We start from the raw sequence: 27,889 nt of genomic DNA, 5'->3' as shown, positions 1-27,889 counted from the left end.
CTTTCTTTCCAATGATCAAGCAAGATATTATTTCAAGTCCACAGCGTAAGTATCTTGTCAGATGACCCATGGGAATGGAAGTTCTTGGGCAGGACCAGAGAGACCCTGGGCAGTGGGTGAGGAAACAAGAACACACCCGCGGCGTCTTGACAGTCCAGGCAGTGTGCAGAGAGTGGTCTTAAGAGAAACAGAGAAGTCTTTGACAGTAGCCATCTTCCTTCCCCAACTTCCTCTCTTGCTGCCCCTCCTGCCCCTCTGTCCCTCTCTTGCTGTCCTCCTCTCTCCTCCCCTCTATCCCTGTCCTGTCTTAATTGCTGTATTTCGTCCCTACGATTGCCACGCATTTGTCTTACCACAAACTGGACATCTTAAAAGATCAGAGCTTCATTCTATCGTTTGGAAACCAAATATCTGAAGTCAGACTGTGTGCAAAGACTCAAGGGAAACACCCTCCCTTGCTGCTTCCTAGCTTCTCGTTTACATCTAGGTGATGCCTGGCACTGTTGGCTTTGTGGAAGTGCCACCCGAGCCTCCTCTTCTGCTGTCACATGTTCTCTAACATTGTCCGTGTGTGTGTGTGTGTGTGTGTGTGTGTGTGTGTGTGTGTGTGTGTATGTGTGTATGTGTGTGTGTGTATGTGCGTGTGTGTGTCTTTCTGTGTCCACATTTCTTTCTTATAAGGATTCCATGTTTTGGCCATGTTGATTTTTTGAAAAGACACTCATCTCAAAGTAAGATCAGTTTCACAAATGATAGTTAAATATGAATTTGAAGAGACTCGGCATAACCAGTAGGTGATGGGGGCTTGTTGGGGATACTGAGGGTCAAATCTGGGGACATTCTTAGTCAAGACCGCCCTTCCATTGCTGGGTACTTAGCTCATGTGAACCACTGTATAAACATTCTGCCTTTATTATTTTTGAGTTTCATTTTAAACTTTCACAATTTTAAACAAGGAAATGGCATTTTTTAAGTGGTATGAGTAAAATCCAGTGATAACAGGGTCCTGAGGATATCAGATGCTTTCAGGTACTGGCAGCCCCTCAGAAGGTAAAATTCTATTTCCTGCATTCAGACACGAGGCTGCAGTGTGCTGGAATTTATAACGATCTCGATATAAAATAAACAAAAGTAAACACTGGGTTTTTAAACTGTGATATGTACGTTATTATAATGTAATATGTTGGAGGATTTGGTGGCAAGCTCTGGTATTTATTAAAACTGATTCAAGAATAATAGATAGTTCTTGAATGGGAATAGAGAGTTATTGTGCTTAGCATTCATTACAAAAGCAGCATGTTAGATCTAGATGAGAAATGAATACTTAATACCTTCATAATTTGTTTTATGCAAATATGGGAAACTGCACGACTTCTGCTGGGCATTTTTTTATTGTGACTTTAAATAATGCCTGTTTTAAAATCCAGACAAGTTCTACCATCCACATTTAAAAATTGTCCGCTAGGAGCCTTGTGGTTTCTCTGCAAGTGATTTTAAAGAGTGTTTTAATTTTTAAATATTTCATTGCTTGGACAAGAACAGAAGTTATGCCTTTTTCTCTTGGGGAAAGAGATAACTAATCTAATTTATGAAAGTATATCCGTTAATAATACATTTATGAAATGAGAATTGCTTGGTTTCATAGATTCAGCCTAGAAGGACAATGAGCAAATTGCCTCTTCAAGCCAACGTTTACCCAATGAGCACGATGGCGTACATCCAGGATGCCGAGCACCGGCTCACGCTGCTCTCCGCTCAGTCCTTAGGCACTGCCAGCATGGCTTCTGGTATGTTTCATAGTCTGCTCTGAAAGCTCTTCATTCGGAATCTATATTTCTGGGGTCACATATACCAGTTATCCTCCACGTTTGCTGCTTTCCTTTAAGAATTAGATAAGTAGCTAAGCCAGGGCTTTCTGAGGACTGTATCAGGTGACTGCCCTCAATCCTCAGATAAACAGGAGACTAAGACCACACAGTTGTGTTTAAAGATAAAGTGTATTTGTTAGTTTTTCATTGTGACAGAATACCCAAAACAACTGTAGGCAGGAAAACTACATTTTGGCTCATGATCTGAGGCTTCCAGCCATAATCAGTTGGCTCCCAACTTTAGCTGTGGTGAGTTGACAACATGGTAGTTATGAAGACGAATGAAAGAGACAGGAAGAGGAAGGGGAAGAGAGCAGTCCTGAGGTCGGGGTTACCTCTCAGACTTTTGACCAATGACCCCCCTTCACCTCGGTCCTGCTTTATAACAGCTTGTTCAGCTGTGCACATACATAGCAGTGAGCTGTCCTTATTGAAGTTAGTTGTGATCTCGTCACTGCCGAGTGGCCCTGATAACTAGGAACCAGGCCTCCCACACAAAGGCTCCGGGAAACGTTTCATGTACAAGTTGTAGCTGTAATTTTTGCTAGTCTGTCATCTTTAGAAATCTGCGTTGAACTCTGGAACTTTAGACAGTTTGCCTAAGCTTGCAAAAGTGATGCTGTAGTTCAAGCATACCATGTTCTTTCCCTGGATTGTGGTGCCGTCACCTGTCCCCTCAAAAGACTCTCTGTTGAAGGCCTGTTCCCACAGCCACAGTGCTATTGGAAAGTGGTGGCTAAACAGTAACGGAGAAAAGCAGAATTGTGAATGTGTTTTGTGTATTTTTAGTAGCCACTTGGACCTCTGATCAAAAGACACTTTTAGAGTGTCTGGGTCCCCTCCTTCACAACAGGGGAACTGGGTTTCTATCTAAGTGGTCCTCTGTGAATATCTGCATACAATCATCCTGGTCATATTTCTTTGTCTCTTTGTTTCTAGGTCAAATTGAAGTCTTCATGGATCGAAGACTCATGCAAGATGATAACCGTGGCCTTGGGCAAGGCGTCCATGATAATAAGATTACAGCTAATTTGTTTCGAATCCTGCTGGAGAAGAGAAATGGTGTGAACATGGTAGGAAACACTAACTAGCCTTTCTTGTGTTGCTTCTTTCTCCCCAAAGTTCAAAGTTATAAAGTTTAATCCAATTTCTAATATTGAGATACCTTTGTAATAGATTTAGCTTATATTTAGTTAGAATATTTTTCAGTTAGAAATATTGAATTGGAGCTATATTTGGGCCATATTAATATTTCCTTTTCTTTACTATATGACCAAAAATAATTCCAAAGAAGCAATTTGGGTGAGGTTATTTTCAAAGAAAAGACTAATCTGTTGACCTAAGAATTACAAAATAGATGGTTTAGCTATACAGTGTATTCTAAACCTTAGTGACCATACTATAGTCTAATGCTGATGGTTTGAAAACAGACTGACTTTATGGCTTCCATATCAGTATTACTCTACATAAAGCCCAATCCTTTGTCAATCAGTGGGACAGAAGCTGAACTACAAGTGAGCAACCCGGGTCTTCTCCTTGATATCAGTATTGATGCCAAAAATGTGCCCCTGGCTTGTGGACCCCTCCTGTTGAGTCTTTTGTTACCTAAGCCTCTTGCATGCTTCTCACCTCTCTTGCTTTAGACTCACCAGTTTCCATTCAGTGCCAAGTTCTTCCCAAGCCCTCTTGCTCTATGGCATCTCCACACATTCCTTTCCCCCTTCCTGTGAAGGGAATCCTTAGCGGTACTTCAGCCCAGAGCTGGCTTCTTCCTTGCCCACATCATCTCCTCTTATGCCCCCTCTGAGCTGTGGTGTATGAGGTTCTTCTCTTCATGTGTTGCTTCCATTGGCTAATGAATAAAGAAACTGCCTTGGCCTAGTTGATAGGGTGGAACTTAGGTAGGTGGAGAAAACAGAACTGAATGCTGGGAGGAAGAAGGGCAGAATCAGAGAAGCCATGGATCCTCCACCAGAGATGGACACTAATTAGAATCTCCAGGAAACCACTGCCACATGGTGATACACAGATTAATAGAGATGGGTTAAACTAATATGTAAGAGTTAGCCAATAAGAAATTAGAGCTAGCCGGGCGGTGGTGGCGCACGCCTTTAATCCCAGCACTCGGGAGGCAGAGGCAGGCGGATCTCTGTGAGTTCGAGGCCAGCCTGGTCTACAAGAGCTAGTTCCAGGACAGGAACCAAAAGCTACGGAGAAACCCTGTCTCGAAAAATCAAAAAAAAAAAAAAAAAAAAAAAAAAAAAAAAAAAAAAAAAAAAAAAAAAAAAGAAATTAGAGCTAATGGGCCGAGCACTGTTTTAATTAATACAGTTTTCTGTGTGGTTATTTCAGGTGTAAGCTAGCCGGGCAGCCGGGACAAACAAGTAGCTGTCTCTCTACAAGAGAGCTGTCCGTCTCCTAGACATGTTTGCGGATGATTAGTTAACCATTGTCTTTTTTCCTGCTTTGGATCATAAATTTCATGAGCGTAGGAACTGTGTCCTCTGTCTCTAGGATCATTTCTGTTTAGAGGAAGGACCAGTGTGCCATATGTATAGGTGAATGAAGCTGCAAGGCCAGGTGTGCTGTACTGGAATTCCTGTGTGGCGTCCCATAGCTGTCTTCCTCCTGGACTCCTGGATTGTGTCCGCCTCATCTTCGGGTATCTCAGGGCTTCTTTGCCTTCTTTGCCCGTGTTGTCAGCTTGTGTCTACAAATAGACAAATAGATGATGGGATGAAAACAGACGATTTAAAACAAACAATTTTATAATATTTAGAATTAGTTAGGAAAAATATTAATATTTCATTTTAGATGTCAAAATTTGTGTCAGCTCTGGAGCCTTCTGGTCTTAATCACTGACAAGATAGCCTAGTTTTAAGAGCTAAAACTGCGTCGGTTTCTTCTCTCCATATTGACACTAATATACAAAACAACTGTGTTTACAACAGCAATAAAACATTTCATTTTAGACCTATAAAGCCTTCACTTAGAAGTTAAACAATTTGTTGATTCCATTCAAAACTCCCTGGATAGCAATTGATTTAAATTTAATCCAATATTTCTATAATCCTATGTTAGTTAAATTTCTTTTTTTATTTAACTATAGATTCTAGGGCTTGAATCCATAGCTGCTTATAAATAAAAAATGAACTAGAGAAGAAACTATACATTTTAATTTGTAGTGAAATTGATCTAAAGGACACTTGTACCCCCCAGCTTAACTTCTGTAGAGTGGTTTTAGCTACAACTATTCTCATGCTCAGAGCAGTGATGATGGAGTAGTGGCTGGTGGAGGTCCGCAGGCTCCTAGAAGCCCTGGCTAGGCTGAGAGCAGCGGGTCCTGCTTTCAGGCTGATCCAAGACCACCACGACCAAGAAGGTTTCAACTCCATGTGGTTGAATCAGCAAAAGCTGGAAACTCTTTAATGTTAAACTGTACAAAGAAGGCTAGACTCCTGCAATCCAAATCCTTCCGAAAAACAAGAAACCAAACAGCGCTTTTAGTAGCAGTGTTGGTAACTGCAGGACTGGCAGACTCACCTGTAGCTTAATTAAACCGGTGACACTTGTGTAGCAAATATGTTTTAGAAACTTGGGCTTCTCCCAAGACTTGGAATTTAGAAGATTGCCTTTATTGGGGGTTAAGAAGTATGGTGGTTCACTTGTAAGCATCCTGTTGAGCCCTTGTTACTTTTGCTGGCCAACACTGTTATTTGTCCATTGTGCTTTTATGAAGAAAACTAACTACACCCTTCCTTTAACTCACTTGTCTTGCTGAGAACAATAGAACGGCCAGTTCTTTAATTTCTCACTAGTTGCATTTCAAACAGTTTCCTTTTATGAGATTTTGTCCAACATCTTCAACTCTGAGCCTTGTAGATTTCATGGGAGAGCCTGTGGTGCAGCTCCTAGCTCAGACCCACAGAGCACCCTGTGGCTCAACCCTTGGATTTTACCTGCAGCTTTATCTTTCGCCTTTTCAGCTGTCTATTGCCGAGGTCTCATATGTGGAGCTCTTGATTCTGTAGATGTGGGCCAGGACCCACGAGTGGGTTTTGTAAAGCCTCCCTTCCCCGCCCCCCAGCCCCAAGAAGGGAAGCACCAGGGTCAGGGAACTGATCTGGCTTGGAGGATTGGTATACACGCTTAGCATTCTCAAGGTGGTTCATGAGTGATGTATCTCCTCTGTCATGGAGTCTAAGACTCCCCCAGTGCAGCACACAGCGAGAGGGTGTTGCTTCCTGCCCGAAAGTGGACTGAATGCCTCTTGGAGCTGACAAGGCTGTGCTTTCCTTTCTGTTGGAATCTTTCATCTTCCATTACTCAGAAATGATTTTGTCAGCAGTGCTGACCTAGATTATGAAGCCGTTTGATCCAGGAGTCCATTTAAGTGCCTTGTTGAGACTGTTCCCTTCCTAAGCATGCTATTCTACAAGCTGCATTAAATGGCTGTATTTTTGGAGAATGGTATTTTGTGTGCTTTATTTAATCTTTATTTTAAAAAAGAATGGGGAATTGATACACTTTAATACAATTCTTTCAGAACTATTTTTTTTGCCAACATTTTAATATTGCAATGTTCCTCTGATGCCATTAAGTATTTTCCTCTCCACCATCTGAATTGTAATGACATCTCCTGTTACCTGAGCTTCTGGTATAATGGGAGTCACCTTTTGCTAACACCTTTCTGTCCAGTGCTGTTCTCACACTGTGAAATCTAAGCTCCAGATCTTTATTAATCTAGTCTTTTCACACGGATAGGTAGCCAAGCCTTTGAGTCCTGCATCACACAAAAAGAGGCAAAATCTGAAGTCATTAAAAAAGTTAAACTTGCATAAAATGTAGCTGGTGATCAAAGGACCCTTCATAAATCATTTTCTCCTCTCCATCCTTCCCATGTCTGTTTTGGCTCCTTGGGCATTATTAGCTAAGGGTCTACCTAGGCATTGAGCTTTCAATTTTTTATGTTATCTTGCTTATGTATGTCCCTAACCCCGGTAGACTTATTTGATGTTGGACATATAGAAATGCTGCCTACTAAGGATAGATACATCCTAGCAAAGAATGAATATTTTTAAACTGTTTGGAGTAAAGGATACTATGTAAATATATAGTACAGAATCGTTCTTGTTTTAAAATAAAATGGGATGATGTTGGTGGTCACTTGACAAATTCAAAGGTCACAGATGATCTAAGTATGTCACCAGTGTTTTTAATGTCCTGAAAACATCAGTTTCTTTGGGGAATTTTATGTTATTCATATATTTTTTTAAGGCAGGGTCTCCTGTAGCTCAGACTACTTCTAACTGCTATTTTCTATTTCCTAGTGCTGGGATTATAGGCATGTGCCAACACAACCAGCTGGTTTGGTTTGGTTTCGTTTTAGTTGTGTCAGTTGGGAACATTTAGGTCTCAAAGTGTTTTTTAACTATTTATGAAATTTAGTTTTAGATCCATATATGCCTTGTTATATGTGTAAAATGAACTCTTGGGAATGTGATGGGTAAAACCTGGAGAAAAAGGGTGGTGACATTCAGTGTTTAAGTGAGATATGGAGGACATTGTGTTTCTTGTACTTTGAAGGTTTTGTGATAGGTTGGGAGTTTTCATAAAACGCTCTTCATTATCAAACACGTGGAAACTGCAGTGTCTTCAGTGTTAACTGGACAGAGGGATGGTTAAAGCATGAGTTAGTGAACACTATTAGATCCCCTTCTGTGAGCTTGATACTCTACTTGGATTTTCTGTGACTGTCCACCTTGAAATACTCCTCAGGGTATTCCTGTGTTTTTGTATTTCAGCTTTGTCAGGCGATGAATTAATTTGGTGAGGGCGGCAAATACAAAACTTGTAAGCGCTTTCGGTTTTCCTTGATAGGAAGAAGAGAAGAAGAGTCCAGTCAGTTATCCCTCACTCCTCAGCCACTTGACTTCGTCCTTCCTCAATCATCCCTTCCTCCCCATGGTACTAAGTGCCAAGCTCTCCTCGCCCGCTGTCGAGCTGCTGAGTGAGTTGCATCTGCTCCAGTCATCTCTACCGTGTGACATCCATCTGGTTAACCTGCGCACAATACAGTCAAAGGTAAACTCCAACATGTGTGTGCACACAGTAGCTTCTTTCTCTCTCTACTTGGTTCAGAGGGTAGGGAAGGAGAAGGAAGTGCAGGAAGCTTTGGATCAATTGCTCAGCGCTTGTCCTGCAGAGGACTTGAGTTCAGTTTCCAGCACCCAAGTGGAGTAGCTTTCAATTGCTTGTAACTCAGCTCCAGCAGGCCAATTTGTTCTGCTGGGCTTTGGGCACACACACACACACACACACACACACACACACACACACACACGGGGGGGGGGGGGGGGAAGGGGGTCTTAAATTGCACGTAGTGAGCTTCCCTGAGCCTCATGGGATAATTACAAGGATTTCTCCTTTCACTTACTATGCTGTTCATTTGACAGTTGCTCTGGTATCGAGAACATTCCAGTTTTGATTTATTTACCTCCCAGGACAGTCCTGTGTGGTGAGCAGGCTCGAGTTTGTGCCTTTTCCATACGTAGAGGCTAATGCTGGCCTCAGCTCTCATCGTTAGGGCCCAGGCCAGATGCATCGGTTCTTGTCACTGTTTCATTTACTCCTGTTTGTTAGCCAGTGTTTCTCAAAGTTTGTGAAATACTAAATGTAGTGCTTAATCATTTCTACAATGGAGGCTTTGTTTTTCACAGCTTTTGTTTGAAAACCTTGCAACTTGTGTTGAGAACCAGCTTCTAGGATGTTTGAAAAAGAGCGTGGGGAGGATTTATTAGGCATCTGATTCACCTGCTGGCGTGTTTTGGTTTAGGTTTATGTCCATATGGAAGGAGTACTGATTAGACATTTGCTGTCCTGCTTATGTAGGATGCAGCTGATTTGGCGCTGTGAGTAGGTACACAGCTGGATGTAATAAGTGACGGGGATTCTGTGGGAAATACCTCACAGGAAACGACTTCAGTGTCAAGAAAGGAAGGAGCTCAACCTAAGATGAGAGAAGGATTTAAGAATAAAGAAAGCAAACCGAGTAAAGCAAGCAAGGATGGATGTCTGCGTTGTGGATGTTGAGGGATTTACAGACGTCATGCCCAGGATGAGGAACCTGTGTCGGGCTCTGCAGGAAGCTGTGTGACTTGTAAGAATGCAGACGTGTGCTGCTGACGTAACTGTATGCTGTTTGTGTGGAAACTCTTGTTTTGTCCTGTGAGGTGGGCGTGCAGAATTTGTGTTATGCTTGCTAGGTGTTAGCTAGGCACTGTGCTGATAGCTGTCAACAAAGCAGACTGACAGCCTCAGCTCCTCAGTCCCTTCTAGTGGGAGGAGAAGAGAACGACAGAAGACCAAGAGTCAACACCGATGCTAAGTGGGGGAGGAAAGAAGCTAGAGCAGTTCAGAGACAGCGACGCAAGGGATGTGTAGAGACATCCCCATAGAGAAGATGAGAATTGGGATAGAAGCCTCTAGGGGGTCAAGAAATAAAGGTCCAATCCGTATTTCTGGGGGGGGGGGGTCTTATAAGGGACAGTGAGAGAATGATCTTGGCATAATTAAGAGCAAGTATGAAAGCTATGAGAGGCACCCGTGTTCTTCCGTCTGATGCTATGTCTGCCTGTCTAGGACAGAGCCTGGGCACAGGGTGAGACCTTCTGTTGAATGAGTGAATTGTGAGGCTGTTTATCACAGCAGTTCTCAACCTGTGGGTCGCTAGACCTTCGGCAAACCTCTATCTCCAAAAATATTTAAATTACGCTTCCTAACAGTAGAAAACTTACAGGCATGAAATAGCAATGGAATGGTCTTGTTGCTGGGGTCAGCACAGCACGAGGCGCTGCAGTGAAGGCTCACAGCACTGGGAAGGCTGAGACCACTGCGCCAGCGTTCTGTGCGTTTCTCTCCCACCCATGAAGGCCAGCGCGGCCCATGGAAAGAGCAGCCGAGGTAGCTGCTTTGAGGTAACATGTCACCAGTTCACAGGCTGAAAGGAAAAAGAATAGAAGGCATCGGAGACTCTAGGGCGCAGGCTCCCCCTGCTTGCGTGGGTGCCGAGCTTGTTAGCAACCTGACAGTCCCAAGGCCACTGTCCCTCAGCCTCGTTTATAAGTGACCTCTCTCCTGTAACTGTGTTAATAGTATGGTTTTCTCGGAGCAGCCCCATGTGCCCTGGTCACGTGGTGGAGGGTAGGGCCATAGCCTCTGTAGTCTAAGGCTGGCACTGCTTTTCAGTGGTAACTTCTTTAGAGTCTTTCTGTTGGCTGCCTTCCAGTTAGAGGAGTCTGATTACTTCCTCTTCCAGTTTGCGTTTCTGGTGCTGTCTGTGATCGAACACTCTGACCAGAGCAGTTTAGGGAAGGGAAAGGTTGATTTCAGCTTACACTTTGCGATGAATCCATCACTGAGGAAGTCAGGGCGGGAACCTGGAGGCGGGAACCGTGGAAGAAGGCTGCTTGCTGGCTTATTACTAGTCTGATGTTAAGCTAATTTTCTATAACCTTGGACTACCTGCCTGGGAAATGGTGGGTACTACCACAAACCGACCTGAGAAAAACAGTTACTCGCTCTGGGGTTTCCTCTCCGCTGATTCTAGGCTGTGGCTGTATGAAGTTGACAAGTAAGGCCAACCAAGCGCTACCCACGTGAGAAATCCTACTTCCTCCCAGATTAGCTGATAGCCTTGAGCACCCAGGCTTTGTACAGACTCCACCCTGCTTACTGTCGCCACCACCTTCTTTTTTTTTTTAAATATTTATTTATTATGTGTACAATATTCTGTCTGCGTGTATGTCTGCAGGCCAGAAGAGGGCACCAGACTTCATTACAGATGGTTGTGAGCCACCATGTGGTTGCCAGGAATTGAACTCAGGACCTTTGGAAAAGCAGGCAATGCTCTTAACTTCTGAGCCATTAAGGACCTTGCATTCTCTGCCTGCAGCGCAAGAGACTGCTGACTTAACTTAGTTTATGAAATGCGGCCATTTCAGATATATCTGTCTCAGGGTCAATGTGAGGAAGAAAATGGTGTTTGGGAAGGCTCTGGAAGACAGAGACTTAAAGAGGCAGTGCTGGTGACGCTCACAGCATGTGTCTGTGAGGAACAGGTGGAGATTTTGAGCAGAGGGAATAGGATTTGAAAGGGAAGGACTGAAATGCCAGCGGCATTGTACCAGGCCAGCGTGTAACCAGGACTAAACACATGTGGCTGTTTTTATATTTTCGGATCTATCTGCTTGTGACAGTTCCTATGTTCGCTTTGGACTCTGAGCATGCGTTTTGAATAGTCATGGAGCGCAGAGGAGGTTCATTGGTCCATTTAAGCCTAGAAAGAGTTATTTTTTTGTCACTTAACCTTTGCAAAGAGAAAAGTTAGCATTCAGTGAAGCCATTGCGACGATTGTCTTAATAATGCTGCCTAAAAATGTATCCATTGCAAGTCCACAAGAGGCCGAAGAAGTGACAGCGTAATGCCAGAGAAGGCCAGAAAGGATTGGGTGGGTGAGTCCAGAAGCTGGATTTCAGTATTCTGAATTGGGTTCCTGGCTTTGTGTGCTGGCAGCGTTCAGTATACAACATTGGATTCACTTCGAGATTGCAACCATCCCCACCCCGCAAGGTACTATTGATATAAATTCTTGGTTTCTAAGCAAGACCTGTGGTTTGCATTGGCCGAATGTCGTCGTCGGTTAACATTTCCTAGTAGTTCCAAGGACTGCTTGGCCTGATAAAAGATACTGGGCTCTTCCTCTCGATACCTACAAGTAATAGAATCATGGGGACACCTTTTCTGCCCATTTTCCATCCTTGGCCACTCAGTTTTAAATTTCAGTCTGGCCATCCTAGCTGCTGATGGGTAAAAGAGTTATGGGTTCAGAGAGCAGTGAGAGCAGCCCGGGGTGTGCTGGGAATCCAGTGAGAGCAGCCCGGGGTGTGCTGGGAATCCAGTGAGAGCGGCCAGGGGTGTGCTGGAAGTGTCCACTGAGAGCTGCCCAGGGTGTCCTGGAAGTGTCCAGTGAGAGCGGCCCGGGGTGTGCTGGAAGTGTGAGCAAAGCGGGAAAGGCAGGTGGGGCAGGAAGGTGAGTCTGTGGTTCTGCGGCACCAGGCATCCGGTTCTCTGAATCGAGCTCACGTATGGGAAGTTTTTTTTTTTTTTTGGTTTTTCGAGGCAGGGTTTTTATGTGGTTTTGGAGCCTGTCCTGGCACTAGCTCTTGTAGACCAGGCTGGTCTCAAACTCACAGAGATCCGCCTGCCTCTGCCTCCCAAGTGCTGGGATTAAAGGCGTGCGCCACCACCACCGAAGCTTTAAAAATAGAGAGTTTCATCAATGTGCCCATTTCAGAGATATGGTTCTGTAGGTTTCGGGAGTAGAGCCTAGAGATTTAATAATAATTTATTTAAAATAATGACTTAGAAAAGCCTTTCTTTTTAAGACTAGAAATTAGTGAGTTTCTGCCATTTGCAATTAGGGCTAGAGATCAGATCAACATAAAACCACCTGATAGGTCTGATTCTGAGTCCTGTTTGTGGCCGCAGAAGGCGTTTGTTATTTGATTTTTTTTTTTTTATTTTTTAGAGTTACTGTTTCTTTTTCCCAAAGTCCCAAACTTGCAAGAATTATCCTGTTATTAGTAGATGAGCTTCTGTTTTTATATAGGCATGTTTACACTTACACTCTCTGTATTTGGAAGATAATTCTGTGCTGTGTTTGTAAGGAGATGGAGAGCCCTGCCACAAGGGTGTACCGTAGGCTGGCTCATCCTAGCGGCTGCCTGCGAGTTTAACTGTTATCCTCACTGCGTGCCTTGCCATCCTCGCTTCTTTGAACTGTCTTCTCTTGATCATCTCGCACGCCTTTGCTATCAAACCCTTCAGGTGAAGCTTCTCTAAAGGTTTGAAGTCTGGGTAACACAGACATCACCAAAGTATGCCCAGCAGGGAAGCCAGGTTATTGGGAAAGGGCAACTCTGTAAGGGAAAGGGAATCTTGCTGAGGCGGTGCTGAAAGATGCCTGTGTTAGTTACTTCTCATCACTGTCTTGAGACACTGTGACCAAGACAGCTTATGAAAACAAAGCCTTTAACCCGGAGCTTGCTTGCAGGTTCAGAAGCTCGGTCATGATCATCATGGCAAGAAGCATAGCAGGCAGGAATGGCCCTGAGAGCTGCTTACATGTTACGACAACCACAAGATGTAGAAAAGGAGGCTAACTGGGAAAGGGTGTGGGCATTTAAAATCTCAGAGCTTACCCCCAGGGAGACACCTCCCCCAACAAGGCCACGCCTCCTAATCCTTCCCAAACAGTTCCTCTAAATGAGGAACAAGCAATTAAATATAGGAGCCAGTGGGGTCCATTCTCATTCAGATCACTACAGCTCTCACGGGTAAACAGACCTTGAGTCAAGAGTTCTGAAGACTGGACCTGCAGATTAACCTGGGAACAGAGAGAGAGCCAGAAGGATAGTTAGCCCAGCATTCCTTTGAAATGGTGCCATTCAGCTTCGACGCTTTGAAAAATAATGTGAAGCCCAGATTTTGTCAACTTACTCCGTTGTTATTTATGTTTTGACATTTTCATTCAATTTGCACATATTACTCTATGTTCTCTGTGTGATTTTTTTTTATTTGTGGTTAACTATGTTCTTGCAAGAAGTTAACCAATCATTTCAAAACCAGTGCTACTTTTAATGTGAAACTTTCTGTCTTCACTTGTTTATACTACCCGCCGCCCCATAAATGGCACTTTGAGGTTTTTGTTTTTCCTTTTTTATAAGAATTGATTGGTGCTTTATTGATCTCCCTAGCCTCTGAAAAGGTGAGAATTGAGGGGGCGGAATGTCCTTTGTTGTACACGTCTAAGAACAACTGCTCACCTTCCCTTAATATCTGTTATCTTGTTGATCAAAACCAAGGACTGTTATTGGGCATTTTAATGCATGTCCTGAAAAAATGAATTTTTACCAGTTACTTTCTGCCTCGGGACTTGCAGTGAGGTATGGGATTTTTCTAAGGTTTCTCATAACCAGAATTCAATGAAGATGAATGTGGTATGAGTTACTAAATATGTTTCTAAAAGTCTAAATTTTTGAAGATTCTGCACAGTTTACAAGAATTTCCCTACATGGTATTTAGGGTACTTAGCTGTGCCTTAGTATGTAAATGCCTTTGATGCTCTGTGAGGAAGCAGTGTGCCCCTTGCTGTTTTTGGAGACTCTGGTCAGTCAGGACTCATAACGTGCTTCCTCTTAGCATAGAAATAAGAAGAGAGAGACAGTGCCGAAAATGCTGTAGACTGCCCTTTCTTATCTTCCCTTATGGAGCTGTAGTAGCCATTGAATGGTAAGGTCCTAGGGGTGCTGAAGCAGGGTCATGAGTCATCCTTGCTCTAGACTGTGACAGAGGATGCTTTGTGGCGGGCCTTTTCCTGCGTGTATGAACTTGTTGATATTATATTATTTCATTACGTTTGTCATGGTTATTGTGCATACAGTGAGCTCATCAGTGAAGAGCGTTGTACGTGTTGTCTGACATACTGCCTGTATTCAACATGATAGCAATCACTGTCATGGTCACAGCGGTTGGCCCTTGGCCATCAGAGGGGCTCTTCGGGAATCTAACCCAGCTCCCCACATTTACTGAAGCTTAATGATTATTCCAAACCTCATGACTAGTTTGTAGACTCAGACCTTGCTTGGATCCAGCGTTCTCTAATCCCGGCCTTGTCTGAGGAGCTCATTCTTCAGACCAGTTCATCTTTCCCCACACTGCATCCGGTCACAGGAATAGCCTCACAGCCTAGCTCCCTGGATGTTGGTGTTTATCTCTGGAAGTGACTTTTGTAATGGATTTTTGACTGATTCACCCTCAGATATGACATGGCCTATTTCACAGAGACAGTGGCCAAACAGCACTTGGTACAGTTTTTATAGGGTTTACATTTTCCCCCACACTCCTCTTCTTCTCTGATATTAATAGCATGCTAGTGAATTTTTTTCATTTCGGCATCTCTAGAACATGTATCTGCTTGAATATATAAAAGTTTTCTTGAGTGCATATTCAGGTTAAATTCAGTTTTTTTGAAGTCCCTTCTCAGCACAGGGACAGGGTTGATTTATCACAATGCTGGAAGTCACTGATGTCTGCTGCTGAGGGTTTAGTTGGGGCAGGCAATCACCAGTGTTTACACATGTCCCCTTTTGAGTGGCTGGTTCCAAGAGGGAGCTCAGATCTACCCAAACAAAGCAAACTAAAATTAAAATTTTACAAAAACACCATTGAGTTGGCCATACTCCTGGGCATGGGCCTGCCCTGAGGCATGGTAATGTACCCAGTGAGACTCCATTGGAGAAAACCGATTTCTCCTTTGTAAGGGGTGTCAGCTGCAGACAGCTTCGGGGGTTAGGGGTGGAGCTCATGTCAGGTTCCCACCTCAGCACTGGAACCCCATCTGCCTTGAACCTGTGCAGGCCCTGTGCATGCTGCCATGGTCTCTGAGGTCAGAGGGGTGTCAGTCCTGTTGTGTCTGGAAGATGCTGTTTCCTTGGAGTCCTCCATCCCCTCTGGCTCTTACAGGCTTCCTTCCTCCCGTCTGCAGAGATTTGATGGAGGCATCCCACTTAGGACTGAGGTTTCTAAGTCTCTCACTCTGAACATTGTCTAGTTGTGCGTGTCTGAGTTTGTCCCATCTACTGAAGAGGAAGCTTCTCGATGATGGCTGAGTGAGACACTGATCTAGGAATATAGTAGGATGTCATTAGAAGTCATTTTAATGCTACACTCCTTTAGCAGAACAATAGTTTTATGAATTTATGAATAGGAATTTAAATAAAGTTTGTTTCTTCGTGCTCCATGGGATATATAAGTATTGTCTTCAGCAATAGGACTTTACCTTTAGTTTGTGGGTACAATCAATAACCTTGTCAATAGCCCATGATGTTTGTTGTTTTCCATGGGGCCATTTTGACCAAAGAGTCAACTAGATGTAACCCATTCCTGGCACTGGAAGTTTCACTTGATGGAGAAAGATGTCTAGTAGGGGCATTCTCCTTGTTATTTGGTTATTCCATTTCTTTCGTGTGTGTGTGTGTGTGTGTGTGTGTGTGTGTGTGTGTGTGTGATCTTCTACAGTACTTGGTTAAGTGGCTTTTTATGAATGCTCCAGAGAGTTAAAAATGCCACATATTTTAAGTTAATCATGACAAGTGCTTGTAGAAGAGTTTAATTAAGAAGGCATATAATCTGTAAATCAACGTATAGACTGTTTGGGGCTTTGATATATAGCCGTAGATATATAATTGGACAGTTCTCTTATTCTTTAACTACAAAGTTTTAATGTCAGTGGGGAAATTTATGAATATAAATTTAATTTGTATTGATTTGTAATGTTTATAAAGTAATCACCTATTTTAACTAGATGAATTTCTTTAAAAACCCAAATAGCTAACATGCCAAGGGCTTCCTATATCAAACATTGGAGCACATCTTTTCTAGGTCATTTCATTTTATTTCTGTTTTATAGAAAAGGGAAAACCTGGTTGTACTAAATGCCACAGCACAGAGTGGCTGACCAAGTCCTGACTAGGTTCTGAGCCACTGATCTTTGGGTTCCTCTGCTAGCACATCCTGTCCCTTTGAGGCTCTGCGAGACCACAATAGAATTCCTGCTGGAGTCATCCATAGGACCAATTCGTGCAGCAAGTAGGCAAACATTGGTTCTATTTTATAGACGAGTTGATGCTTAAAATAAATTGCTGTTCCCAGGTGTCACAGTTAGTACAGGATCGCGTTCTCTTTGTTATTCTTATGATGCTCTGTGTATAATTAGTGAAGGGTTTTCTATGTGCTATTTTTATGCTCTGAAATATGTATCAGGACATGACATTTTGTTGAAGTTTTATTAGACATCTTCATCGTCTATAGATTTAAAGTTGTTGTGTATATTATGGTCCCCTGATGATTCAGAATTCTTTAAACCTTTTTCTCTCCCTTCAGACAAAATCTTACAATACCACTGAAATAATGCCAGTGCAGAGTGTCATAGCATGCTATTCCAGGGCAGACCCCGAGGGAAGGGCAGTTTAAACTGCTCCGGCCCCTTAGCATCAAATTACTTGGAGTGTTTCTGGCGATTATTCAGAATAGATATCCCTGTATCGCCGGAAGCAAGCTTGGCCTCTCGTGATGATGACCATGAGCTTGACCATGTCATATCTCTGGCTAGAGAAGAGAGAAGTAATTTGTGTCTGTCTCAGAACTGACAACAACAGATAGCTCTCCTTTGACTAGCTTACATGACATAAAAGTTCCAAAGATTTTTAATTCATTTCACTTACCCTCACAAACCCCTGTACACAGTTTTTTTTTCGTTTGCATGTGTTTGAATGTATATGTGAGCACGTGGGGGGCTGCAGTACACATGTGGACGTTAGAAGAAGCTTCCCGATGTTGGTTCTTGCCTTTTCTGCCTTGTTTGAGGCAGGGTACCTTTGCTTGCTGGGTAAGCTAGGGTAACTGGCCTTTGAACACTGAGAGATGCCGTCTCCATCTCTTATATTCAGGTAGGGACTGCCAACGGTGGAGATGCTCGCATTTTGCTTTTGCCTTTTATGTAGGTTCTGGGGATTTGAACTCAGATCATCCAGCTTGCTCACCAGATGCTTTATCCCACTGAGTCATCTCAGGCCCCATCCTTACACTTTAGAAAAAATATCTATTAAGATGATTCAACGTCAAATATCTCAAAATCTAGTCATACATAGTATCACTATTTAGGTGGATGTAAAAGAATTTATTTCAATTAACAAGCAAATACGAAAACAAATAATAAATATTTGTAAATATTTATTTATAAATAAGTAAATGTATGTTTCTCATCATCATTGACTGGTCATGTTTGATGTTGTTCTCTTTGCTCCAGTATGATTCCTGTGGTGTGAACTTAAAATGATATATCAAGTTAATAATATATGTAGGCTGGCATAGCATAACTAATTCAATTTAAATGTCTCTTCTATAAAAATAATGAACCAACACATTAAAGATTGGAAATGTTAGTGCACCTCGCAGAGAGTAGTATTTAATAGAAAAGAGCCTTCCCACGTTCGGGCTGATGTTACATCATCACTTGACCAAACTGAGACTAAGTTTATGTATGTTTTATTCAGTAGATGTGTATGTAAAAAACTAAATTATTTTATTTGAGGATACTTTTAGTAAATCAGTACTAACATGAGGGCAAAAAGAAATCTGTCCCTTTAGGGATCATGGGGGAAACGAAGGCAGGAAGCTACTTATCCAAGACCTTAGAGGTAAACTTTAGTGGGGATAGAAATCGATGGACCCAGCCAGTGTGGAACCTTAGAAGAGAGGAACGTATGTGCAGACATCCAACAGTGTCACGTGACATGCTATAAAGACTCACGTTAATGCTTGTGTGACGGATATCGGTGTTCTCATTTTCAGACGGGCAAAGACTATTCAGATGAGGCAGCCTTGATCCTCCACAGAAAAGGGTTCGATTGCCAATTCTCCAGTAGAGGCACGGGGCTCTCCTGTTCTACTACTCAGGGAAAGGTAAGTTAAGATTGTCGCTTGCTAGTCAGACAGTGTGCTGTGAAATCCTCTGTGTGCAGACAGTGTGATATGACCCTTCGTTGCCCAAAAATCACTTGTTCCTTCTTGACTGCAAGCCGCCTGCAGTTTCTTCGGAAACACTCATTCCACCTAAAATTCTGTTCTTCTCAGCGTCCAAATACATGGCTGGAATCTACATTTTGGAAGCTAATGTTCTTATCATCCCTTTGGTCTTCCATTTTGAGACTACAACGCACCTTACATCTCCTTTCCCCCATGTTCAACTTATCCAGGCTCCCCGCGCTCACGTACAATGTAGTTTAGCCATGGCAGGTAGACTCCACCTTCCACAAAGGCAGGGACAGATTTTAACATAACCGATGATTGGCATAGTGATAGGCTATAACATAAACAGCAGGACCATGGTCAATGAATAATTGAGCACAACCCAGAGGCAGCTGTGCTGCGCTCAAGTCAGTTGATTAATCTGGAGAAGTAGATGTATGTCTGGGTCTCCTGATTGATCCAGATTTGTGTCTGAGTCATCACTGTAGATCAGATGGCTCATGAGGCTGCGTCCCGCTGGCTGCTTGCCTGTTCTTGATTTTTCTCCTTAAGTTGGTCTTCTGGCGGTTCATCAGCTTCTCCTTGGAAGGATGAACATCCAGTCGCTTGCCTCTGAGTGAGCTGTGACTCACAGAGCAGCTGCCTGGGCCCTGCATATAGCCTGGCCTGCCCACCCAGCAGCCTGGCAGAGCCAGCTCTCTGTCAGAACTCCATGGGCACACCGCAGACAGACTCAAGCAGTTTTGCCCCAATGTCGAGAGTTAGCACTCATTCTAAGGTCTGAGAAGAATGTTTGCTTGGATGACTGTCTTCGTCCCACTCTTCGTGTGTGTGTGTGTGTGTGTGTGTGTGTGTGTGTGTGTGTGTGTTTTCCAGTGTGTTTCCACTCTATTAGGAATCATCTAAATATGTGTAATGAACCTTCTAGTGATAGGGTATTTAATCTTAAGAGGGATAATAGAGATATATTATTCCGAGACACTTTAGGATGACCTGGCAAGGTGAAGAATATGTATTTTCCCAATGTCCCTGTAGATTAAGGTCAGTAATATACTGAGCCATTGCTAATGTCTCATTTTTCAATTCTTTTGGAAATGGGGGGGGAGGGATTGGTTTAGAATTACCATTATTAGGGATAAATATTGAACAAAAGAGTTTGATTTTAAAGTCCTCAGGGACCATAGGGACTTGTTGGCTCTTAGATGTCCTCTCTTATATTGAAAATGTTCACATATAATACTAAAAGAAATGCAAGGGAACAGCCCATAGCCACATGTCTCTCCAGGGAATAGATAGTTCATGTGTTCAGGAATGTCCTTCCTCCTTCATTACATATTCCTTCCTGTGCTTTCCTTAAATTGATTTTATAGATGTGCTACTAGTCTTTGCTCAGCGCTGATCTGAATATGTAAATCTTAGGGTTGATCTGAATATGCAAATCTTGTCACTTGCTTTTTTTAGATGTCAGTCCCAAAACTTTTCAACAAGTTTGCTGTGGAAAGTCTCACCCCTTCGTCACTGTCCTTGATGCACTCGCCCCCAGATGCTCAGAATATAAGTGACATCACCCTGAGTCCCATGGAAATCAGCACATTCCGAATCCGCCTGAGGTGAAACTGACTGCTGTATTTGAGTGGAGAAACTCTGGCTTTGTAACCTTCCTTGGTTTCTACGTGCAATAACTAAGCACATTACTTTAGCTTCTGGCTACTGTGAGAACATGAATTCTGTGATTTATTTTTTTTTTTTTAAAGAACCAGTCTAGTAAGAAAAGAAGAAAAAGCCATGATTTCAAAAAGGTTTCTTTTTCTAAGTTTGTCCACAAACTGCCGCTGTCAGTGTGAACTGGTGTTACAAAAATGAAGACTTACAGGAAGACAACCCCTCAACAGACTGTATCTCAGGTTAAATGCTAGCTAAGTATGTTTGCGTTGAGGGTTGTATAGAGATTCTTAAAAATATCCACGTTTCAAATCATTAGTTTTATAAAAAAAAATAAAATAAATAACCATTTGAAAATGGAAAGAAAAAAAAACAAAAGTTGGTGGGTAATAGTTTAATGGCCAAAATAGTTGTAATCATTGATCATTGCTACAAATTTAAATTTTTTTGTGTGCTTAAAAACGTGTGGAAAAGTGCAATCCCTCAACCCTTCCGCTAAATGTAGTTCATTTCCATACTCTCTCCCAGCGAACCTCTTGACTGCCCTTTCCTACCCCTACAGTTAAAACAATAGCTGATTTTTTAGGCATCCACCAGTAGAAACAGAGGCATATTTTCATTACTTGACAATGTGGGATCGGTGCAATTTATTCCATTGTCACAGAAACAGAAGAAGCAATTCCATTTTAGGTACCACAAGGTGTCTTTTTACACAGCTCATTTGAATACAGGTGTTCCAAGGCGGGGTTTTCTATTTTTAAATTACCATATCAAAAATAAATGTGCCTTATTTTTTTATAAGTCTTGTTAAATCTTTTGGTGTCCATATTACTGTTTGGGAAGGGGAGGGGTGTTGGGACGCCAGGGCAGGGGGTGGGTACTTTCTATGACACATAAATTATGTAATTTTTCGCTTGATAATGCTGGCCACGTTCTGATCTATTTCATTAAATTTGTGGTGGTATTACTCGAAACATTTTGACTATTTGAATGTACTGAGATGTCAGAAAACAAAACAAGGAAGAAAAATATTGTTAATTAAAATATGCTGCTGCCAAGGAAACTGCAACTTGAAGCGAGGATTTCATAACACACGAGATCCAAATCCTGTTTGCATTTCACAGTAGTTAACCATCTTAAAAAGAGAACGCTTTAAAATAGACTGTTTTCAAGTCCACTGCGCGTAGCTCATCTTGATGTATCTTACTAAAGAGTACGCTCCAGACTTTTGTGTGTGGGGAACTCAGTGTCATTCTCGCCCATGTGCCATCACAGAACATTTAAGTTAATTTGAGGTCATTGTTTCTTTAATGTAACAATTATATTTAATGTCAGCAAAGAAAGAATTCTCTGGCTGTGTACACTTCTGAAAAGTTCTCTTCAGTGTCTTAACCTGGTTTAGTATTATCTGATGTAAACTTCCGTTCACCTCCTGTCATTCCAATCCCCTTACGGAGACAGTCATTTCTGCCTCGCCATTTATTCTGATAGTATCTCGATTTTGACTCGAAGATGCAGCTCCTACGTTCACCGTTCTGTTCTGCTCATAAACTCCTCTGCCTATAATCATTAAGGGAACAATGCCAGAGTTGACAACCATACTGTAAGGGTATAATTCCATGCAATAAGCATGCGCTGCGCATTCCCTTCCTCACTTGTTGGGGAGTAAGCAACTAAAATACAAGAAAATGGCTTTCTTCTGTAGACCTCTACAGACACGGGCTAGGATAGCAGGGAGCAGATCCCAGGAATAGCACGAGCATTCTTGGCGTGTCTTAAGGGTGTCCCTTCCTGTGGCTGTTCACTGTGTTCTGTGGTTAAGTGGTTAATCACCGTGGAAATCCTGATGAGACGAAATGAAAGCTGATGCAATAAAAATGGATCTGCCCTGTGTTGGTCGGGGTCTCACTCAGTACGCACTGTTCCCACCAGCTGTTGACTCACAGGTGAAGCAGAAATCCTCTTGAGCCAGCAAATATCTGCTTTTTAGAGTTATATTCAGACTACAACATCAGGGAAATGAAGAAGAGGGTTTTTTTTTTTGTTTTTTTTTTTTTGTTTTTTTTTTGCTTTGGGTTATGGTCAAGATCTAACTAAATAATTGAGTTTCTCTGGCAACCATGAACAGCCGGCCACTTTTCATTCATGACCTCAGTGGTCTGTCTGGTTAGATATTATTACATGTATTGTCACAGATGTTCAGTGGACCAAGTCATTACTTCACTGCTCTCTCCCCACTTCTTGAAATTTTAATTTTGTTTATTGGGTGCATTGTTCAAATATCAGCATTCTTGTTTTCTGGAAGTATTGGTTTAAGTAAAAACGCTGTAAGATGTTATAAAACGTTGTAATTATCTCCCGGTGTCTGTACTTGTGATGAAAATGTTTTCCCAGTCCTTTGTCTAGCAGGAAATGTTTACTTTCATTTTGATTATTTTGCTCATTGAAATCAACAGGTTTTGATATTTTTCTCTTGGAAGATTTTTATAACTTTTTGGGAATATGTAATATAAGATCTCTAATAAAATATAATCTTATCCTGTGCACTGTCTTCTAGAGGAGTTTTTAATCCTGTTTGTAAATAGATCTATTAACAAAAAAAAATAGAAGACTGGGAAGCTTTTCTTTGTTCCTTCATGAAGGAACCATCATTCTTCAGCCCAGCTCTAGTTAGAAGAGGGATTCTGTGAGCAGGTGGCAGATGAATACTAGTACGTACCACGTCATATTTGGAGTATCTTTGGATTGGAGTCTGAAGACCTTTCCAGCTGTTGGATCCATCGGTCCATCTTTAGCAAGCTACATGATAGGAAAGCTTTGGTTAGGTTCTATATTTGGATCTATATATAGGACAGAACAGGAAATGGAGGAAAGTCAGCACATGAAGCTAAGACGTTCCTTGTAAGTTGATTCAGAAAATAAGTCTGGTGGGAAGAGAGAATGTCTGATGATGCCACTGCTCTGTCCAGGCTAACAAACAACTCCAGGGTGTATATAGAAGTTTCTGTCCCGTCCCATCCCACAGCTGTTCAGTCCCAAAGAAACGCACAGAGTCTTACATTAATTATAAACTATTTGGTCTGTTAGCTCAGGCTTATTATTAACTAGCTCTTACAACTTAAATTAACCTATAATTCTTATCTATGTTTAGCCACATGGCTTGGTACTTTTCTCAATAAGGCATTCTCATCTTATTTCCTCTGCATCTGGCTGGTAACTCACTCTCAGCCTGGAATTCTTAGTCTGGTTGCCCTGCCTATACTTCCTGCCTGGCTACTGACCAATCAGTGTTTTATTAAATGAATAGGAGTGACAAATCTTTACAGTATATAAGAACATTGTCCCACAGCAGCAGGGCCTGAGGAGTTCTTTCAAAAATCTCGGTGGGTGAAGACAAAGAGCCATTGAAGGTCCACAGGTGCATGCTAACTGGGAAACAGACTTATTTTGGGTGACATGCAGTAAAGATAAAGTATAATATGTATACATAAATATATAAGAATCTAGAGAAATGTAAAAGTATATCTACTTGGGGAGTGATAAAAAGTAAGTCATTGGCTTCATAAATTTTGATTATCAGCATGTTACAGAAATGTTAGTATTAAAACTGGTAAAGAAAATTTTGATTTAGCTTGAGTATGAGTTCATAGCACGTCTTATAAATGATGATTTGAAAGCAACCGAAGTGATTCTGGTTTTGAGTGGTTGGCTCAAAACCCACAGTAGAGAAGGAATTAGCAAGCATGGCTGCCCAATAACAAGCTGAACACAAATACCTTGTGGCTAAAATGGACACGAATCCTTCCTTACAAACTGCCTTTATCTAAACTAGGAAAATGCCTTCATGTGATCAAGACACAGACCATTCAGTTCAGCAGAAGCCAAGTGGGAGGTTCTCCAGGTTTGACCTTTATCTCTTGGCTTTCCTGCTCCTGTCCTCATTCTCAGGCTGTTTTTTGGCAACATGTCCACCACAGGACCCAGACCCGTGTGTAGACATTGCAAACCCTGTGTATAGGTGTTGCACAGTGCCTTTATCTCATTGTGTGTAGCACATCTTGTAGTTAGTGTCAAGCTAGTGACATTGGCTCTCTTCTATTTTACATGCCAACAACTGCACTAAGGATATAGACTTAAGAAACTTGTGAAACCACATGGGAGAACGGATGGGCACATGTAAAATGGGAATCTATAGCCACGGAAGTGGCATGGGGATGATCACAGTGTTTTGGATGGGAGTTGGTGGTTTATATACCAGATAGGCAAAGTATAGTAGGAATGCATTGCTAAGGGAAATTGAGCACAGATGGGAAACTCAGAAGAGGTAGAGAGTGTACCTAACTTGACTTTCAGGAAAGGTTTTCTAGAAGATACCATCTTGAGGTAATTTGTAAAAGGTTACTCTGATCTTAGCAGAAAAGACCTTAGGTGTGGCTTGTTAAAGACCAGAATGGGGAAACATAATAATACCAGGTACAACGTGGCAACTGGGACACGTTTCCACCCTGCAGAGAGCTGCTAAACAAAGCACCACAAGGAGAACTCCTCTACCTGTGTGTTGTCCAGCATGGTAGCCAGTGGCCATTGGGACCCCAGGATATTAGAAACAATGAGTACAGCTCATTTGCTGAGTGGTGTAATCCAACCTGAACTGTGTCATGTGATTCCTCTTCTGGAGCATGCTGTAAGGGTAAGTGAATACAACAGGCAAACCTAAGCCAACTCTGATGCTACATTTTGTTCCAGTCCTCCTCAGTGGTCAGATCGAAAGCATTGGCCTGTCCTGGGAACTTGCTGGAAGCACAATCCCCCAGCCTCTACCCCGGACCAGGGGAATTGGAATCTGAATTTTACCAATCTTCCTTGAGAATCTGTGTCCTCGCTGTGCAATGGCCTAGCACATTTCCTGAGGACTATTCTCTCTGTATGTTTCCTAAATAGACGTTGACTGTTTAGAAATAGTCCTATGTCCTACAGAGGCCAGAAAACATGCCCAGTTCTAAGTTCCCAAAACACCCAGACTGCTACTCCTGGCTCCTACAGCTGCCTGCTTGTAGGCCTGTTGATTTTAGGTTTTGCTATGTTTGTCCCCACACAGATGTCAAAGAGAGCTTCTGAAAAGTGATATATGTAGGCTTTTTCCTTGTTGTTTGTTCTTGTTTGCTGATACAGTTGAAAAAGCATAAAGTTGTGCCAGGGCCAAAGTACACTACCTGACTTGAACTTGATTGTGCAAGTTCAGTAAATCCTGTCAGACCAGCTGCCATGTCCTCCACCCGGCCTCTCCCGCCACTGTCTGTTCTCATGGATCTCTGTGTGCAAACAGGGGCTTAGCATGGGGCAGCCTTCTCATCCTGTTCATCATGAGAATCTCCTTTTGACCAACAAGTGTTTGGTGGTCCCTGCTCTTTTCCAAGTTCATTTTCTTGCCTTGCTTCTCTTCCCAGTCCTGACATCCAGCAGCTAGGACTTGCCTAGAATGCAAGCTCTTCATCTTGTCTGCTCTGTATCTTTTACAGCACAAGAGTACCCTAAATACTCATTTGTTATTTCTTTCCCCCTCTTTGGAGGCCCACCACCCTGCTCCCAAATAAGTACATGAAGACTTATTCTTACTTATGAATTATCCCATGTTAGCTTGGCTTATTTCTAGCCAGCTTTTCTAACTTAAATTATTTCATTTCTCTTTAACTACATTTTGCCTCTGGGCTTTTTACTTTCTTTATTCTATATATCTTTTGTTCCTTCTTACTCCATGGCAGGCTGTGTGGCTGTGTGACTGGTCCCTGGCATCCTCTTTTTTTTTTTCCCCCACTCCTAGCTCTTTTCTCTAGATTTCTCCTCTTATTTATTTTCCCTGTCTGACAACATGGCCTCTCCTTTTTCTTGCCTAGCTATTGGCTGTTAAGCTCTTTATTTGACCAATCAGGTGTTTTAGGCGGGTACAGTAACACAACTTTACAGAGTTTAAAAAATACAACATAAAAGAATGCAACACATCTTTTCAGCATTAAACAAATAGTCCACAGAATAAATGAATGTAACACATCTTAAACTAATATTTCACAACACTCAATAAGTAAACAACAGCTTCAGTTCATGCAAATGTTGAGAAGCAAAACTTTTGATTTCAGAATGAAAGGCTAAAAATCTCTTAATGTTTTGTTTGTTTATACTACTCTTCTGCCAAAACCTCCAGGGTATTTCCAGGCTGAACACAAACTTTTTGAAGCTGGGTTTCTAGTACTTTGAAAGGATTTGACCTCATGGCATGTTCTGTGCTTACTAACCAACCAATCATTGCCCCTTAGCCATCCGACCCAATGAAACCTTCATTTTATTTAAGTATCATGGACTTCGGGAATGGGATTATGCTGTCTTAAAATGATCTAGCTCCCCTTTCCAGGCTATCTTTTTACCTTGAAAACTGACATATTTTACGCGTTAGCCAATGAGCTATTGGTGGAAGTCAATTGAGGACTTGTGAAAGAGGCCTTTTCCCTGACTTGGTTGTCCTTGAAGTCAACAAGTCCAAAGTCAATACTGTGGGATAATTGACAGTAGGGCTGTTGTAGCCATTTGCAACCCTGCAAGCACAAGCTTAAGGACAGAGATAAAACCAAGTGAAGATGGGACAGAGCCAAGGACTCTGACGTTTCTGAGTGGCTAAAGGAACCAGCTCCCAACTTCTTCCATATGAGATGATAAGCCACTTGACTCTCAAGTCTTTTCAGTTTAATGTCCTGTTTCATGCTCATTTCCGCTTTCATTCTTGGGTGTCATGACTTCACCGGAAGCCATCTTCCATGCAGTTGCTTTGCTGAATATTGTATGTTCCTTAAGTGGTTTTTCTGTGATCATGTATTTGAATGTGAGAATATAGGTTTTCATACTATCTTCGCTGCTGCCAACTACCTTGCACATTTTTCTCAAAATGTTTAGTAAGACTGATTAAATTACTATATTCCAGAGAGGATTTTTTTTTCTTGAATATAAGGTGGAAAAGAGGAATTTAAAAGTTGCCAAATAATCACTGATGTAACTAATTAACAAAATGCTTGATGAGTGAAAGGTTATTTTACATTCACATCCAGAAAGCCTTTTGCCTCGAATGTGAAATTTTGACTCCTGTGATATAAGATAAACCTTCCCAGTGTCAACCAAAAAAACCAGAGGCAATGTGGGGAAGGGAGAGGGACTAGGTGTGGAAACTGAGTCCATGGTGGCTAGCTTCTCTGAGTTATCTCACCCCTAAATATTCTCAGACATCTTCTGTTGTATGAGGAGGGAGCCCTTTGTTTGTCCCATCCACCCGACTAGCTTACAGCCGAAATAACCACACAGAAACTGTATTAATTAAATCACTGCTTGGGCTATTAGCTCTGACTTCTTATTGGCTAATTCTTACATCTTAATTTAACCCATTTTTATCAATCTGTGTGTCACCACGAGGTCGTGGCCTACCAGAAAAGTTTCAGCACGTCTACCTCCGGCAGCAGATCCATGGCATCTCTCACTCTGTTCTTCTTCCTCCCAGCATTCAGTTATGTTTTCTCCACCTGCCTAAGTTCCGCCCTATCAACTAGGCCAAGGCAGTTTCTTTATTCATTAACCAATGTAAGCAACACACAAACAGAAGGAATTCCTACACCATCTTCCGAATAGAATCGTATCATTGAAAGATTAGGTGTGGATTTCTGAATCTACA

The 27,889-nt window shown here is 42.1% G+C and overlaps 1 protein-coding gene across 2 annotated transcripts in view; it reads left to right on the top strand.

The window, feature by feature from the left end:
• Man2a1 (mannosidase alpha class 2A member 1) overlaps positions 1-22,725 on the top strand; it is a 170,133-nt gene extending 147,408 nt beyond the window's left edge. For both annotated transcript variants that reach the window (XM_041631797.1, XM_041631796.1), the window contains exons 18-22: positions 1,646-1,787; positions 2,808-2,941; positions 7,749-7,952; positions 18,343-18,453; positions 19,981-22,725. In XM_041631797.1, coding sequence (XP_041487731.1) covers positions 1,646-1,787; positions 2,808-2,941; positions 7,749-7,952; positions 18,343-18,453; positions 19,981-20,133 — 744 coding nt within the window. In that variant the 3' untranslated portion in view covers positions 20,134-22,725. The remainder of the gene's footprint in view (positions 1-1,645; positions 1,788-2,807; positions 2,942-7,748; positions 7,953-18,342; positions 18,454-19,980) is intronic.
• Positions 22,726-27,889: the final 5,164 nt, after the last annotated feature.

Source organism: Microtus oregoni, unplaced genomic scaffold (genome assembly GCF_018167655.1).
Source record: "Microtus oregoni isolate MIOR12 unplaced genomic scaffold, Mior012 000038F_ref0000394, whole genome shotgun sequence".
NCBI classification, from domain to species: domain Eukaryota; kingdom Metazoa; phylum Chordata; class Mammalia; order Rodentia; family Cricetidae; genus Microtus; species Microtus oregoni.
This window is presented reverse-complemented; position numbering and strand designations above follow the sequence as displayed.